The sequence below is a fragment of the Leptodactylus fuscus genome, chromosome 2 (assembly GCF_031893055.1).
Source record: "Leptodactylus fuscus isolate aLepFus1 chromosome 2, aLepFus1.hap2, whole genome shotgun sequence".
Taxonomy (NCBI): Eukaryota; Metazoa; Chordata; class Amphibia; order Anura; family Leptodactylidae; genus Leptodactylus; species Leptodactylus fuscus.
Window position 1 is genome coordinate 48020235 of NC_134266.1, and position 15867 is coordinate 48036101.

The following is a 15867-nucleotide window of genomic DNA, read 5'->3' on the forward strand; positions in this document are numbered from 1 at the left end:
TGTTGATGCCAGAGGTCAGAGGAAAATGGCCAGACTGGTTCGAGCTGATAGAAAGGCAACAGTGACTCAAATAGCCACCCGTTACAACCAAGGTAGCCAGAAGAGTATCTCTGAACGCACAGTACGTCGAACTTTGAGGCAGATGGGCTACAGCAGCAGAAGGCCACACCGGGTGCCACTCCTTTCAGCTAAGAACAGGAAACTGAGGCTACAATTTGCACAAGCTCATCGAAATTGGACAATTGAAGATTGGAAAAACGTTGCCTGGTCTGATGAGTCTCGATTTCTGCTGCGACATTCGGATGGTAGGGTCAGAATTTGGCGTCAACAACATGAAAGCATGGATCCATCCTGCCTTGTATCAACGGTTCAGGCTGGTGGTGGTGGTGTCATGGTGTGGGGAATATTTTCTTGGCACTCTTTGGGCCCCTTGGTACCAATTGAGCATCGTTGCAACGCCAAAGCCTACCTGAGTATTGTTGCTGACCATGTCCATCCCTTTATGACCACAATGTACCCAACATCTGATGGCTACTTTCAGCAGGATAATGCGCCATGTCATAAAGCTGGAATCATCTCAGACTGGTTTCTTGAACATGACAATGAGTTCACTGTACTCCAATGGCCTCCACAGTCACCAGATCTCAATCCAATAGAGCATCTTTGGGATGTGGTGGAACGGGAGATTCGCATCATGGATGTGCAGCCGACAAATCTGCGGCAACTGTGTGATGCCATCATGTCAATATGGACCAAAATCTCTGAGGAATGCTTCCAGCACCTTGTTGAATCTATGCCACGAAGAATTGAGGCAGTTCTGAAGGCAAAAGGGGGTCCAACCTGTTACTAGCATGGTGTACCTAATAAAGTGGCCGGTGAGTGTATATACCTAGAATGAATGTCAGGCATGTTTGGTGTTGTTTTTATTTAGTACATTTGTAACATGCTTTTTTTTCCGTGTGTTTTTCAAGGTCTATTGAGAAGGTTATGGAAAAAAAATATGCTATATAGACGAGTACATTGTTTTCTATTTTCCACCCACTACCTATCTACTCTAGTCTAGTCTAAATTTTTATGACTCCTTTTTACATTGGCTATGGTACATTTCATAACCAGACCTGTACAGATTGTCGCCTACTGCCAGGTGTACTGTAATGGAATAAATTCCACAAAATGCAAAATCATGCTAAAGCGGTAAAACTGCACAACGTCTTCTCACGAACAGACACTGACAGCGCATTTGTTTGTACAAACTGTGTGACGGGAAAGACAGTGGTCACTGATTACACAAAGCTAGACGTATAACATGCCAGACATCTAATATCATATACAGTAGAAGCTTATCTGCTATGTAATCCAGAACAACTGGGTCATGGGAAGACAATTACATGAACTGCACTAAGGTCCAGTGAAATGGTGTACTGTGGTCATTAGCCAAAAAAACTGATTTTAGTTTTCAACCCAGTGCAAATGGGGACTACCTGACATTCCCATATCTGCAGTTAGAAGGAAAACAAAGATCCTGTTCTGCTTTGCCCAGAAGATAAGCCAGAAGTGTTTTGTGAGTGACTTTTTTTTTTTGTGTGCCAGTGAAAGAACCCAGAACCCTTAAACTATAATGGGGTTCATGTGCTTGCCGCACGCTGCCCGCACAAATCACATGGACAGAAGAGTAGATTGTGAACTACTTTCCTGTCCATTTGATCCCTGCGGAGATCTAGTGGCAATCACACGGACCCCATTATAGTCTATGGGGTCCGTGTGCTTTCACTGGCACACCGCTTGCAGTTGCGTTCGGTATTCCGTTCAGGGGGTCCTCATGCGGACTCCCCCAGATGGAATACAAACACAGATGTGAACGAGGTCATAGTTGTAGACGGACATCTAAAGTGTACAAAGCTGCAATAGGGTATGTTCACACAGGTTTTTTTTCCTGCAAGCAGATTTTGAGTTGGAATCCGTCTCCAAACAGATGCCTCACGATTCTCCCATTCATTACAAAGTCAATCTAGAGCAGATTGTTTTCCCTCTAGCCGATTCTCTTAGCTGTACAATGGAGGCAGAAAAATGATGCAAAAAAAAAAAAAAAAAAAAGAGAGCTCTCTCATCTGACTCCCCCCCCCCCCCCCCCCCTACACCCACCTCATAATATAGGTTAATGGGTGCTTCAGGTGGATCTGCTTAGACTAAAAAGTCTTTGGATATATTCACATGAAAGAGGTGCAAAACAGTCGTAAGAAAAGTTCATTCTTCACAACAGTCATGTACCCAAGGGGCAGCCATTATCATGAATCCTCTATACATTTCAGTGTATGTAGGGATCCGTGAATATAGTCTTAGACCTTATACAGCCAGATCAGATATCTAAGGGTCTTGATACATATGAGATAACATAAAGTTCAAGTCACGTTATAGACTCTCCTTCTTGATATTATCTTAGCGTGTTTCAATACCCAAGGTGAGGGCCAATCTTCCCTGTACTACAAAGGTCTTCTATGCAGGAAGCGTTGGTATTGCATCTTTCTCCCCAGCTATCTCCTGGTGTTTAGACTGCAAAGCTCCAATATTGCTGCTTTCAAGAACAGAAGCCGTAAGGCAGAGTAATCCTATTCTGGATACGGCCTTTATTGAACCCTGCTGTGCTCCGGCAGACGAGGCCCAGGGCTTATGTGTATACAGCTGGGAGTAACACCCCGGTCTGATGAATGTCTCCAAATCACTCACACACGGCCTGTGGATAGATCTGATCTTCGAGGAGAGAATAGGATCTGTGCCATCATTTTTCCCTCCCTCCTCTGGGTCCCCTTTCACCTACCTCGCCCCCTCTCCCGCCTTCCAACCTTTTCTTTTTTAAACTAAAGGAAATGAATTATGTTGGAAGAGAGAAAAACAGCCTTAAAAATGTCCTTTTCTTTTCCTTGGTCAAGTCAAAAGTGCAAATATTCCATAAAGACCCAAAGGGAAAAACATCTTTATTGAAGGGGCCTCGTGAATGTGAAGACATAAATCGCAGCACCGAAGAAAAGTAGGACCTAAGGAATAATGTCTAAAAGTCCTGCAAAGTACAAAGCAAGCTCAAGTACAGATATGGCGCACTGGCTTCTAAGTTGCCTCTGGTATTCTGGTTTTATTAGGCAAACCTCAGTAAGGCCAGGTTCACACAGCATAGGCCAAAGCAATAGTATGGATGAAACTACTTTACAACTGCTCAAAACAATATTGAAGGCCAGGGACAAGCGTCATGTACTCACAGAGGGACAGCCACTGCCAAATCACCAGCGGCTATTGTGATGTACACAGCAGAGCAGTGGGTGGGATTCACACATGGCGGAAAATAAGAAACACTAAGTGGGGTGGGGGAAAGCAGCTGGTTATGGCTTAGTCCTGTAGACCTTAGTCTAAAGCTGGTAACACTTTGTCCTTCTTGCTATGTACATCGAGAAAAACTTATGGCATATCTAAAACTCATCGTCCATATGTCATCTATATGTCAAACTCATCGTCTTCTTCCGGGGGTTAGCTTCAAACTTCTAGGCCTCGGGCAAAGCCAAACGCACATGCCCGCGGCCAAAAACAAAAATGGCCGCTTACACAGTATAGTAAGAGGCCATTTTCTTGTGTCCGGCAGGCAAGCACAGTCGGCTTTGCCCTAGACCTAGAAGTTTGAAGACGCGTCAAGACCCCGTTTCTGAAGAAGATGGAGGCGGCACTGGAGAGTTCTGTTGGAGCATTGGGGATGCCCCCAGTGCTGCTTGAGCGCTGGGCCCGCCCTCAGTGCTGCGAGAGAACTCATTTGCATACTGGCGGAAAATGGGATTTCTACCGAACGGCGGGGCGGAGAAGACACCTAAAGGTAGGAGATGAATAGCCTTTCTTAAGGCTATTCCGATGTGTTAGAGAGAAATAAAAAAGTTTTTAATGGTAGAATCCCTTTAAGCTGCTGGCATGGACTGGATTTTTTCTCTTCTTGGATGCCCTTTGCTGAAGAGTGGTTTGTGTTGTGCAATTTATGGGATAATCCCAGGATTGCTAGTGCTGCTGCAACATCTTTGCTCTCGAATATATATATATATATATATATATATATATATATATATATATATATACACACATATATATATATATATATATATATATATATATATATATATATATACACACACACACACACGTTGTGGGGAAGGTAACTCAGTAGCAGCAATGGTGCGGACCGAACAATATCTTATGCCAACAGGTTTATTTGAAAACACAGCAAAATAAATAAACCTTCACTTCAAATACAAAATAAAATACAGCCTTAACTTCAGGGAAAAAAAAAGGTCAAACAAAGCCCTACTCTTCCGAGCACTAACTAAACAGTATAAACTGGACTATACATGTGGCTTACTACCAACCACACGAACAAACAACATAACACAGTATAGTCTTACCGGACTCCGAGTGTCAGGACAGACCCAGACGCCTCGTCTTGCTCCCAGGATCTTCCCTGAAGTGTTTTTTTTTAAGTAAATAAAAATAGTATAGTTGACTTACTGTAATTCCAACCAGGTCAATTGAAAATTTCTGCCACTATATGTTTTGTAATAAACCTAACATATATCCCTTACGGAAAGCTCTAATATACCAGACATGTGCCATGTGATGATATTATCAGTGCAACTAAATACATAGAAATGTGCAACTATTTCTAGAAACAAAATCAATATCTGAGATGCTGCAAATGAAATATTTTTCCATGCCCCGGTCTTCTCATTTCAATGGGATCCATCTGCTGTTAACTTTAGCTACAGAATTATAAGAATTCTCCCTATAGATTTAACAGGGGAAGAAAAACGCTGTGGAAACGTTGCAGAGCGGATCTTAGCGGCGCTGGTCCGTAGCAGAATGAAGGCATTCCTTGAAAAAAGCAATGCATCTAGGGGAGAATAACACGTAGCACCATACTATAACACGCTGCATACTGCTGTCCATCGTCCTTTACATGGTTGCTTGGTGTCCATGAGGTCCCGATTATAGATGCGTACTATACCTGTCTGTCATCCCACACATAGATAGAGTAGCGTCGCTTCAAAAACGACAACATCTCAGCGTTTCATTCAGGTGACCCTAACCTATAAGAGTGGCTAGGTGGATATTCTGGTTCTAGAAACTCCCTTTAATACAACTGTTTGTAACCAATTGTCATGTTTCATTGCAACAAACGTCCATGTGCATTGCTATATTATAACGTGTGACTAGTCTGTATAACTACAGTAAGAGTGATGTGTGAACACTTCCTATATAACACATGCAGTAACAGCTAGAACTATAGAATACAGGTGTAACCCCTGCTTTAGTTTCCTGTTACCACTGACTTTCTAGGCCCTGACGCAGCCTAGATCCCTATATAAAACTTCAACAAAGCCACCAAATGACCTAAATCCAGCCCCAGAGCACATGACAATAAATTCCTGGCCTTGCCTGTAGCTGATGCGAGGAGAAGGTTAAGTGACAGTGTGACCCCGCACTGAGATTCATTGCACCGCCATCCCAGGCCTCTCCTGCATGGTGCAAAAAGCTGAGCTTTCAGATCCATTATCATGTGCTAGTTGGGTCTCCCGCCAGGTGGGGGATGGGCTCCCCAGCCAATGCAAAGGGGATATGACCCTGTTTGAACAACAGTTCAGCCAAGCTCATCTGGGTTTAATGAAATCTACCAGATTAATGGGGCATTTCAGTTTAACACAGTGCCAAGGAGATTTCATACTTGGTTGTGAGACACAAGTTTACTTCAGTATAGTTGACCTGTCACCTACAATTGTGAGGAAACAGCTGCAAACTTCTAGTAACCTACTAAAATGCAATGTGCCCATGTACATTCTCCTGTGTACCAAGCACAAGCATAGACAATGTATGTATTAGTCTGTGTGTTATATCTGTGCTGCAAAATCACAGTGGTTCTGACCCATCAGCTGTGACTACCCTGTGACATCACTGTGCACATTATCACTACCCTGTGACATCACTGTGCACATTATCACTACCCTGTGACATCACTATGCACATTAGTACCACACTGTGACATCACTGTGCACATTATCACTACCCTGTGACATCACTGTGCACATTATCACTACCCTGTGACATCACTATGCACATTAGTACCACACTGTGACATCACTGTGCACATTATCACTACCCTGTGACATCACTGTGCACATTATCACTACCCTGTGACATCACTGTGCACATTATCACTACCCTGTGACATCACTGTGCACATTATCACTACCCTGTGACATCACTATGCACATTAGTACCACATTGTGACATCACTATACACATTATCACTACACTGTGACATCACTCTGCACAGTATTACTTCACTGTGACATCCCTGTGCACATTAGTACCACACTGTGACATCATTGTGCACATTATTACTTCACTATGACATCACTGTGCACATTATCAGTACACTGTGACTTCACTATGCACATTAGTACCACACTGTGACATCATTGTGCACATTATCACTACACTGTGACATCACTGTGCACATTATGTGCATGAATCCCATCCACTTTGCAAGTACTGTAAAATGCCGCGATTCCGGTGTTTCCACCGCTGCCAAATCGCGGCGTTTCCGGCCAGTGGAGCCCCGGCCTAAGGAAACCTCTGCAGACTTTCTGTGAAAAGAGCTGTGGGAAAAACTGCATTGCCACCGTGGTTTTTCCCGCAGTACTTTTTTTGCTGCAGCCTGCTACGTGGGGCCTTAGTCATAAAAGGGGTTATCCACCTTTAAAATATCCATTTTAGATCTGACACATATTTTCTGTTTGGGGACAGTGCAACTTCCAGTAATGTCTACAAGGTGGGAGTTACGCTGCTCTCACCGTACGATGTGTAGCGCGGATTTAGGTACTGCAGAAGCGTCCTGATGAAGTCTAAGGGGCATCACTGCAATTCCTAAACATTGCTTCATGAATGAGAAGCACAGTTCCCAGCATGTAAACATTACTGGGAGCCACCGTGTCCTGGGACACTGATCTGTGATCGTGTCTGTCTGACTCCCACATATCTAATATTGATGGCCTATTCTAAAGATAACCCATCAGCAATGAAAAGGTGGACAACCCCTTTAAAACATAGACTTTTTTTAGAGCCTTATAAGGAAACCCATGAGAAAATGCAATAAAGACGCCATACCCAGAGCACGCTGCGTCACAGGTGGCAAAGACAAAACTGCTTTGTATTTTAAGCCATCAATATTCCAAAGGTGAATAACTCCCTTAAATGACACAAAATATAAACCACCATTAAAAATGTTACGTTAGATTTTTTTCTACAAGCTATTAAAAAACCCTGTAAAAAGAATGTGCGAAGTAGGCCTTAGACAGCGTATTGCAAAGACAGAGCGTATGTTCTGTTGAATAAACTTTATTTAGAGAAATCCTTGAACATTGACAATTAAAATACAAGACAGATTAGAATAAATTCATAAGACTTGTTTTACACCTATAATCTCTATCCACTTCAGAAAAGCAGTACAAAACCCGTGGCTCAATAGACTTACCCTTTGTTCACATCTGCGTTCGGTATTCCGTTCGGGGAGTCCGCATGGGGATCCCCCGAATGGAATACCGAACGCAACTGGAAGTGGTGTGCAGTAAAAGCACACGGACCCCATAGACTATAATGGGGTCCATGTGCTTGCTGAGCACTGCCCGCACGGATCATGCGGGCAGGAAAGTAGATTGTGAACTGCTTTCCTGCCCGCATGATCCCTGCGGAGATCTGGGAGCAAGCACATGGACCCCATTATAGTCTATGGGGTCCGTGCTTTCACTGGCACACCGCTTGCAGCTGCATTTGGTATTCCGATCAGGGGGTCCTGATGCTGACTCCCCCAGACGGAATCCAAACGCAGACGAGAACCAGGCCTTACTGTGAATGGTGAAGAACACAAGGGACCAGTAACACAAGAAAAAAATAAATGTATTGTTCCAGTGCTGCAGCTCTAGTGTTCCCTGCCAGTCTGTGCTGCAGCAATATTGTGCCTGACTATCCATGAGGCAAGGAACCCAGTAGCAGCAATATTGGAATGAGAATGGTGGTGAATTTATCAGCTGGGGTCAGATTAGGGCTGCGCAATTATGACCTAAATCCATGTAGAGGGCCACAAGTAGAAAAGAAAAAAAAACACACAAAAAAAAAACGCAGGGGCAACGCATCACGGTCTTTCCCGCAGCACTTTTCACAGAAAGTCCACAGAGGTTTCCATAAAACTCAGAGGGCCATCCTTTGAACTGATCATTTGTTTTTTACCTTATCTATTTATTTGTGTGTGTACTGCTTTCCATCACCTGTCGCAACAAACACCTGATTCCTGTACCTTAGTGTATAGATATGCCTTCAGAAATTGTGTCCTACCATGCCTGATGAAGAGACCTAGTAGTCTCAAAAGCTTGCAATCTGTCATCATTTTTGCTAGCCATTAAAAAGGTATCAACTACTGAAGACTCTCAATCTTTATATTTCATATCCACTGGCTATTACGGTACAAAGATATATTGAGCCTCATCAGTCTATGACATCAGTCAGAAGACCAACAGCGAAGACGGAGTCCCGGAGCCCAGGAGAGGTGAGTAACATTGTTTTTTATGTTCTTTCACATCCCCTGGGCCTCCACTTATTATACTGTGGGGTCTAAAGAGACAGCCATTTTGGTTTAGATGTGTTCAGTGCAAACAAAACTGCAAGAGGAGCCTCCCGAATATTATAATAACCGAACCAAATTAACCAAAATGAACAAAACCATACAAAACATTCAAGTAGAAAACTCTGCTTTTACCAGGAAGAAGTTGAATCCATGTAAGTAAATAGATAAAAAATTAACTTTTATTGTTGTTCATTAATAAAAAGGTTACATCATAACCATGGAGTATAGTCTTATTTCGTTCAAGCTACGCGTTTCGGTACTAGCGTACCTTCCTTATGGCATAAAAACTATACTACCTCTATTCCTTTTTAAAAGAACTCCCAACAACACTAACTCCACCCATCTCATTAACATTTAGCCACTGACAGTGCATGATATTTAACCTTTCCAATTGACTTAGTGTCGATATTTAAACACATTTCATAAATTACAAGGATCATCATGCATAAACAAACTCTTATATTTATATGTAAAGTCAACAAATAAACACATATTGTCTACTTAGAAATAGTGTGTATATCAAAGAATTTTATAAAAACCACTACAATATACTAAAAAGGCTAACATCTATTAAAGAACATTAACATCGTGTCGAACAGCTAGTGTCCGATGCTACATGTAGGTTTTTGCTGTCCGCTTGAAAAATCAGACATCTTTGTGAATGGACACTTAAGGACAGACACGGACAGTAAAGGACACTACATGATGTCCCATTTAAAATAATGCAAAATGTAATGGATACAGCTAGTGTCCGATGCTAATGTCCGCGCAAGATTTTTCATGTCGGACACCGACGCTAGTGTGAACGCCCCCTAAGTCAGAAGTCAGGAAAGTAACTAGAAATTATAGAGCCATGTAGCACAGTCAAAATTGCCCCTCTCGACCTAGTAGACAATAAACTGAAGTACAGAGATGGAAACAGCAGCCTAACCACTTGTACTCAGGGCTGTGAAGTCGGGATCAATTTTGACAAAAATTTTTTTTATACCCCTTTAATATAAGTGATTAAGGATATTTCCATAAAACAAAATAATCTTTGGTCAAGATGACAAGTTTTTATGCCATAAAAAGGACAGGATAGCAAAAGTGTGGGAGTCTAGTTGGGACAATAATCCCTTTGGAATAATGCAGGGCAGCGCTATATAAAGTCGGCTCTGCGGCTGGTGCTCAGCAGGCTGGAAATAATGCTTAGCTAGCACTTACTTTCTATGGCATAAATGACAGCCATGCACTCTCTTTCTTTTGGTCTGGATGCTATACAGTGAAAGTCTGCTGACCCCGCCAACAATCATTTCATATACAACAAATTATATATAATAAATATAATATATAAACAAAAGTTCTGTAAAATCTACAAATGATCAAAAATCTTCCACATCTAACATTGTATCATTGTATGGTACTCAACTGGTTAGGAAGAGGATACAAGTCTATGGGAAACACGTGAAAAAAATAAGAAAGTGAGGAAAGCAACACAACAAATACTATTCGCAGTATGTTTTATATTCCACTATTAGCTTACAGAAAACGTCTGGCAGCTTTTTTTTTTTTTGGGGGGGGGTGGTTGGGTCTGTAAAGTTGCCCACCACATGTTATGACCGTCCTAAGCAGAATGAAGTTGTCTCTAAGATAATCTTTCAGATGAATTTTGCACGCTACAATCGATTGGACATTGGCCATACACATCAGACTTTGGAGCGATGAAGTAGCCAGTTCTAAGATCATTCGTGTATAAAGTCTCCCGCCGACTAAAGCAGGACACCATCAAAACAGCCATCTGTTGTGTGTAGTTGTTTGTGTAAGGGCTGGACCGACAGACCTGACGATATGTGTTTGGACTGACACTCACTCCTAGTAGGATGTCACAAACACTCAAAAACAGTTGCTGTGCAGAAATTTCTTTAAGTCTATTCATTTTACAAAGTAATTCCCCCCCCAAAAAAAAAACAAAAAAAAAAAAAAAAACCACAACGCTTATGTCATTTCCGGTATTGAACCCTTCCTTAGCATTGACCAGTTTTGTCTGTTGAGGCTAAAATTAGTGGTGACCAATCCTAAGGATGAGTAATCGATAACAGATTGGTGATTGTCCCCCCAGTTGTTCTCAGTAGCTGATATACAGAGAATGTAGGAGGACAAGTGTTTTAGATCAACTCTGATTCACTTGAATAGCAACTAAGTTCAGCCGCTATACAGGGGACAGTGCTGTCTACTTCCAGGTCCAATTACTATATATCAGATGCTGGGAACAGCTGATCAGTGTGAGTGCCCGGGTGTAGGACCCTTGCCCATATTACGATAGGTCATCAATAACTTTGGCTGGGAAAACCCTTTTAATTTCCTGATCTAGATTGTCAGACGTTTTTGGTAACTTTTGTTGTCTGTGTGTTTGGAAGAGTCAGCTAAAAATCTATGAAATTTGTTTCCAGACTTGCTCGCTAGTATCCCATCCACTTTGCAGAGACTGTAAGACGCCATGGCCAAACGTCATGTGGGGCCCTGGCCTTAAAGATAAGGGCATATCTTGCAGCCTTGAGAAAGCTAGCAGTATTAATATGTGGCTAATTGGTGCGGCCTTACTCTAAGGATCTATCAATATACAGACAAAATTATCAACTTATGCATATGTTGTATCATACCTGTGATCAACAATTGTTACGTTGGAAGGAGCGATTCCTAAAGCAGCACAGCTCTGGATCAACTCTTCCTTCCGAGTCTCCCCTTGATTGTAGTAATTTCCTATAAATTATAAATAAGGGAACTCAGTGTTTCTTATGATCATGTTACTAGCTCTACCATTACTAACGTCTGTTGCTCTAATCTGTTATAAGATCAGCACAATAGACATTAAAGAGGACCTTTCATCAGATTGGGCACAGGCAGTTCTATATACTGCTGGAAAGCTGACAGTGCACTGAATTAAGCGCAGTATCGGCTTTCCCGATCTGTGCCCCGGGTAAAGCGCTATTGGTCCCGGTACTGTAGCACTTTATAGTCAGAAGGGCGTTCCTGACAGTCAGGTACATCCTTCTTCAAAGCAGCACCTATCGCTCTGTACAGTGTAAGTGGGGAGGAACGCCCCCGCCCCTCCTGATAATACTTGTCTACGGACGAGCACTGTGAGCAGAGGGAAGGGGCGTTCCTCCCCGCTCACACTGTACAGCGCGATAGGCGCTGTGGTGGAGAAAGACCTTCCTGACTGACTGTAAAGAGCTACGGTACCAATACCGATAGCGCTTTACCCGGGGCATAGATCAGGAAAGCCAACAGTGCGCTGAATTCAGTGTACCGTCAGCTTTCCAGCAGTATATAGAATTGCCTGTGCCCAATCTGATGAAAGGTCCTCTTTATAGGGCACCTGTCTGGTGTCCATCGGCATTCACCCTCATGTAAAAAGACATAGGTATTAGATTATTGGCAGACACCACAGGTTTTTGAGTCTGTTAACATAAGTAATGATCACCTTCTGAAGTGTCTACAGACATGCCCATTTTAAGGTATGTTCACATGGCGGAATTTGCATTCTGCGTGTGAACACTTCCGCACAGCTAGCTGCGATGGGATGCCGGTGGCACTCCGCTCTGGATTAGGCCAAAGAATAGGCCTAATTGGGAAGGAGCCTCGCGTTGTGGACACCACAGCTGAGTCAGCTGTGGAATCCGCGGCAGGATAGGACAGCTCACTTCTTTTTTTCCACTACTAGCTAGTGGAAAAAAAAAAAGCAAGCGGCTCCCATTCCGTGCCAAAATCCACTCCAAAAACCTCTGTGTGAACATACCCTTAGTGGGATACACCAACAACGTACTATCTATTGTTGGAAGTGTAAAGCTAAGGCCCCACAGGACATACCGTAGCAAAAAAAAAGTCCTGCAGGAAAAATCATGGCGGCAACGTATTGCGGTTCTTTCTGCAGTGCTTTAGACAGAAGGTTTGCAGAGGTCTCCTCTGTGGACTTTCTGTTTCAGTCATACCTATGGGGAAACCATAGGCATAATTGACATGCTGCGATTTCCAAAACCATGGCGGTTTTGGAAATTGCGGTGTGTCCGCATCGTGTTTTTTTTTTACCACAAAGTGGACATGGGGTTCACTAGGATCCCGTCCACTTTGCCTGACTGTAAAACGCTGCAATGTTTTCCACGGCGTTTCCACTGCGGTCAAATCACGGTGTGTATGTTCCGTGGGGCCCCGGCCTATAAAGGATATCTCATAAAGACCCCCCCCATGTCCACATGCCCCATTATAGTATATTCCCTGTACAGGTTCCTGGAGGCAGAGAGGGGTAGTAAGAACTTAAAAGAGGGCAAAGCAAAGAAGTCAAACAGCCGGATCGCTACAGAACTGAACTGACATAAGACCACGGGCACACACACACTGTATCTGCCAGTGGACCCTGGTTGTGTGAATAAGGCTATAATGCCGAGCACAGGAATCGGTCATGTGGCTGCTGTTGTCTCCACTCAGTATTAGGGCAGTTCCAAAAACAGGCGCGCACAATTAGGGTTGGTTGACATCTGCGTTGGTATTCCTTTCGTGGAGTCCGCATGGGGGGTCCCTCAGAACGGACTACGAAAAGCAATTGTAAGCGCTGTGCAGTAAAAGCACACAGTTCCCCATAGCCTATAATGGGGTCCGTGTGCTTGTCGCCAGATCTCCGCACAGAACATGCAGATCGGAAAGTAGTTCACAATCTAATATCCTGTCCGCATGATTTGTGCGGGCAGTGCGCGGCAAGCACACGGACCCCATTATAGTCTGTGGGGTCCGTGTGCTTTTACTGCAATTGGTATTCTGTTGGGGGGGGGGGGAATCCCCACGTAGACTCCCCCAGACGGAATATCAACGCAGATGTGAACGAGGGGTTACTTGGCTGTTTTCAGAACTTCCATAAAAATGAACGAAGACAAGGCCACACGCACGGACACCTCCCCAGCCACAGTAGCCACGGGACAGGACATTATGTTATCAGTACAGGATTATGGGGTTACCATATTACCTGAACTTCTCCTCCACTCTAAGTGATAGAACATTATCTGTTTGTCATGTGAATAAGGCCTTGGAGGCCGTAGTGAAAATTGCAGGATTTGGTACTTTCCCCCTAAATATAGTGAGAAGAAAAATTAAAGTATAACTCGTATTTTATTATTTATTTTTCCGCTATTTTGTCAGGTGTGTGGCGAACATTTTCGTAATATACTTTATTAATCTAGCTGTAAAGTTCTCTTTAGCAGTGCTCTCAGTCTGTGTTCACACCTGCGCCCCGTCTCCACCTGGGGATCCCGTGCACTATTCTGTTTTCTGAAAGGGGGGGGGTTATGGGGAGTCCCGAAGCGGACTGAAAGAACAGAAACCCAAACACAGGTGTGAACCTAGCATTAACCACCACCAAAACTGAAGCTACACTTGGATGTTTTCCATGCTGTTTTGCACCTTGTGGTCTGAACGTAGCCTTAGACTCCTGCCAGACGACCATGGGACAGTGCGCCATCTTGGATTTTCCTGGCTAGCACACGGAGCCATTCAAGTCTGTGGGTTGACCGCCCAGGCTGCAAAACTCAGGACACGTCCTATTCCTGTCTGGTTTTGCAGCCGTGCTTCTGCAGTTCCTATTCATTGAACTAATGGGGGGGAAACACGGACGGTGCACGGATGACATCTGCATGCCGCCCAATGTTGGCACTTAGCACACTGGCCTTAGGGTGAGTTCACACAGTTTTTTGCAATAGAATTTTGAGACGGAATCTGCCTAAAAAAAAAACCAACCTCCCATTTATTGAAATCAATGTGGTTTCTGCTGAGGTTTTTTTAAGCAGATTTTGATTTTCCAAGTTCACAGAGTGCTGGAGAAAAACGCATCAAAAACGCAGTGTTAAAAAAAAAATCCTGATTTGATTTTTTTTTTTCAGCCACTGTGTGAACAAACACTAAGTATCATGACATTTACAACTCGTCCTGAGAAGGCTCATCCACATACATCAGACCTATCCACAGTGCCCAGCTCCAGCGGTGTCCATACCTGTGGAGCAGCAGAGCACAGAGAGGGGGCGCTGTCCCTGCAACAGACGGAGGATGGTGGGAGCAAAGAACATACACTCATCATCCGGGTGAGCGATGAGCAGCAGCGGAGCCCGCACACCCGGCAGCAGACCCGCTCCCCGGCCAGACACAAGGTCCCGCCAGCTGCTGCACACCCACCACAACACACCGAGCACCACAACCAACGCGACAGCCAGCATCGCGGAAGAGGGTGCGCGCACAACAACGACCCGGCTAGGAACCAATACAGGACTGCAAGGTTCCGCTCTGTAGTACTTACATTGCGCATGCGCAATCGCCACACAATGCTCCAGAAGTTGTAGGAAGTTACATAGTGGAGTATCCTGAGAGAGAGGTTTATAGCAGCAGCCTATACCCCGAGTTATGTGCTTTATATAGAAAAGAGCACATAAGAGTTCTCCTGAGATGACGGAGTGTAATATGTTCACATGATGTCATTTGACGCGGATTTTGAGGTGGATACTGCTTCAAAAGCAACGCTAAATTTCATCCTGAATCTACACTGGAAAAATAAGCGTCCTGCTCAACTGCGCCACTGATTCAACCGTAACGTGAAGTCCGCTTCAAATTGTTCAGTTTCCGCCATGTGAACGTACCCTGGGCTCGTCACTCGGGCACTAAGGGAGCGGATTATGGCGCGTAATCCACGTCATAATCCGCCTCCTCACAATCATGGTCTATGTAGACCGCAAGGCTACTTTTTTCCGTGAGCATTGGAAAAAAGAAGAGCTGCCCTTTCTTCAGGCGACTTCCGCAGCTCGTTGAGCCGTGGCGTCTGCCTGGCGGCAGCAACCTCCGGAGTCAGCCCATTCATTTCAGCCTATCCAGAGGGGGAAGCAACAGTCGTGGCAGGTCACTCTCGGTGCCAAAATCCGCCCTACCGCCCCCCGTGTGAACTAAGGATGCATTCCAGCATAGGGGTGGCGTTTCATCTGCTTGCGGCCACAAGTGATCGCACAATTATACGTATAATCGGGCAACCACTGCAGCCACATGTCGGTGGGGTTTTGGCAGATGCAGTACATTGAAATGTACCCTATTATCCTTTTTATATGGGGGTTAATGGAGTCCCACGGGGCTACCACTACTATAAAACACTCCCTAATGTC

At 44.1% G+C, this 15867-nt stretch overlaps 1 protein-coding gene across 1 annotated transcript in view; it reads right to left on the reverse strand.

Annotated features, from left to right (window-relative positions):
- PIGL (phosphatidylinositol glycan anchor biosynthesis class L) overlaps positions 1 to 14937 on the reverse strand; it is a 77457-nt gene extending 62520 nt beyond the window's left edge. Inside the window, exons 1-2 of the mRNA XM_075263792.1 lie at positions 14718 to 14937; positions 11341 to 11440 (exon numbers count right to left, since the gene is read on the reverse strand). Coding sequence (XP_075119893.1) covers positions 11341 to 11440; positions 14718 to 14937 — 320 coding nt within the window. The remainder of the gene's footprint in view (positions 1 to 11340; positions 11441 to 14717) is intronic.
- Between the last annotated feature and the right edge of the window lie 930 nt (positions 14938 to 15867).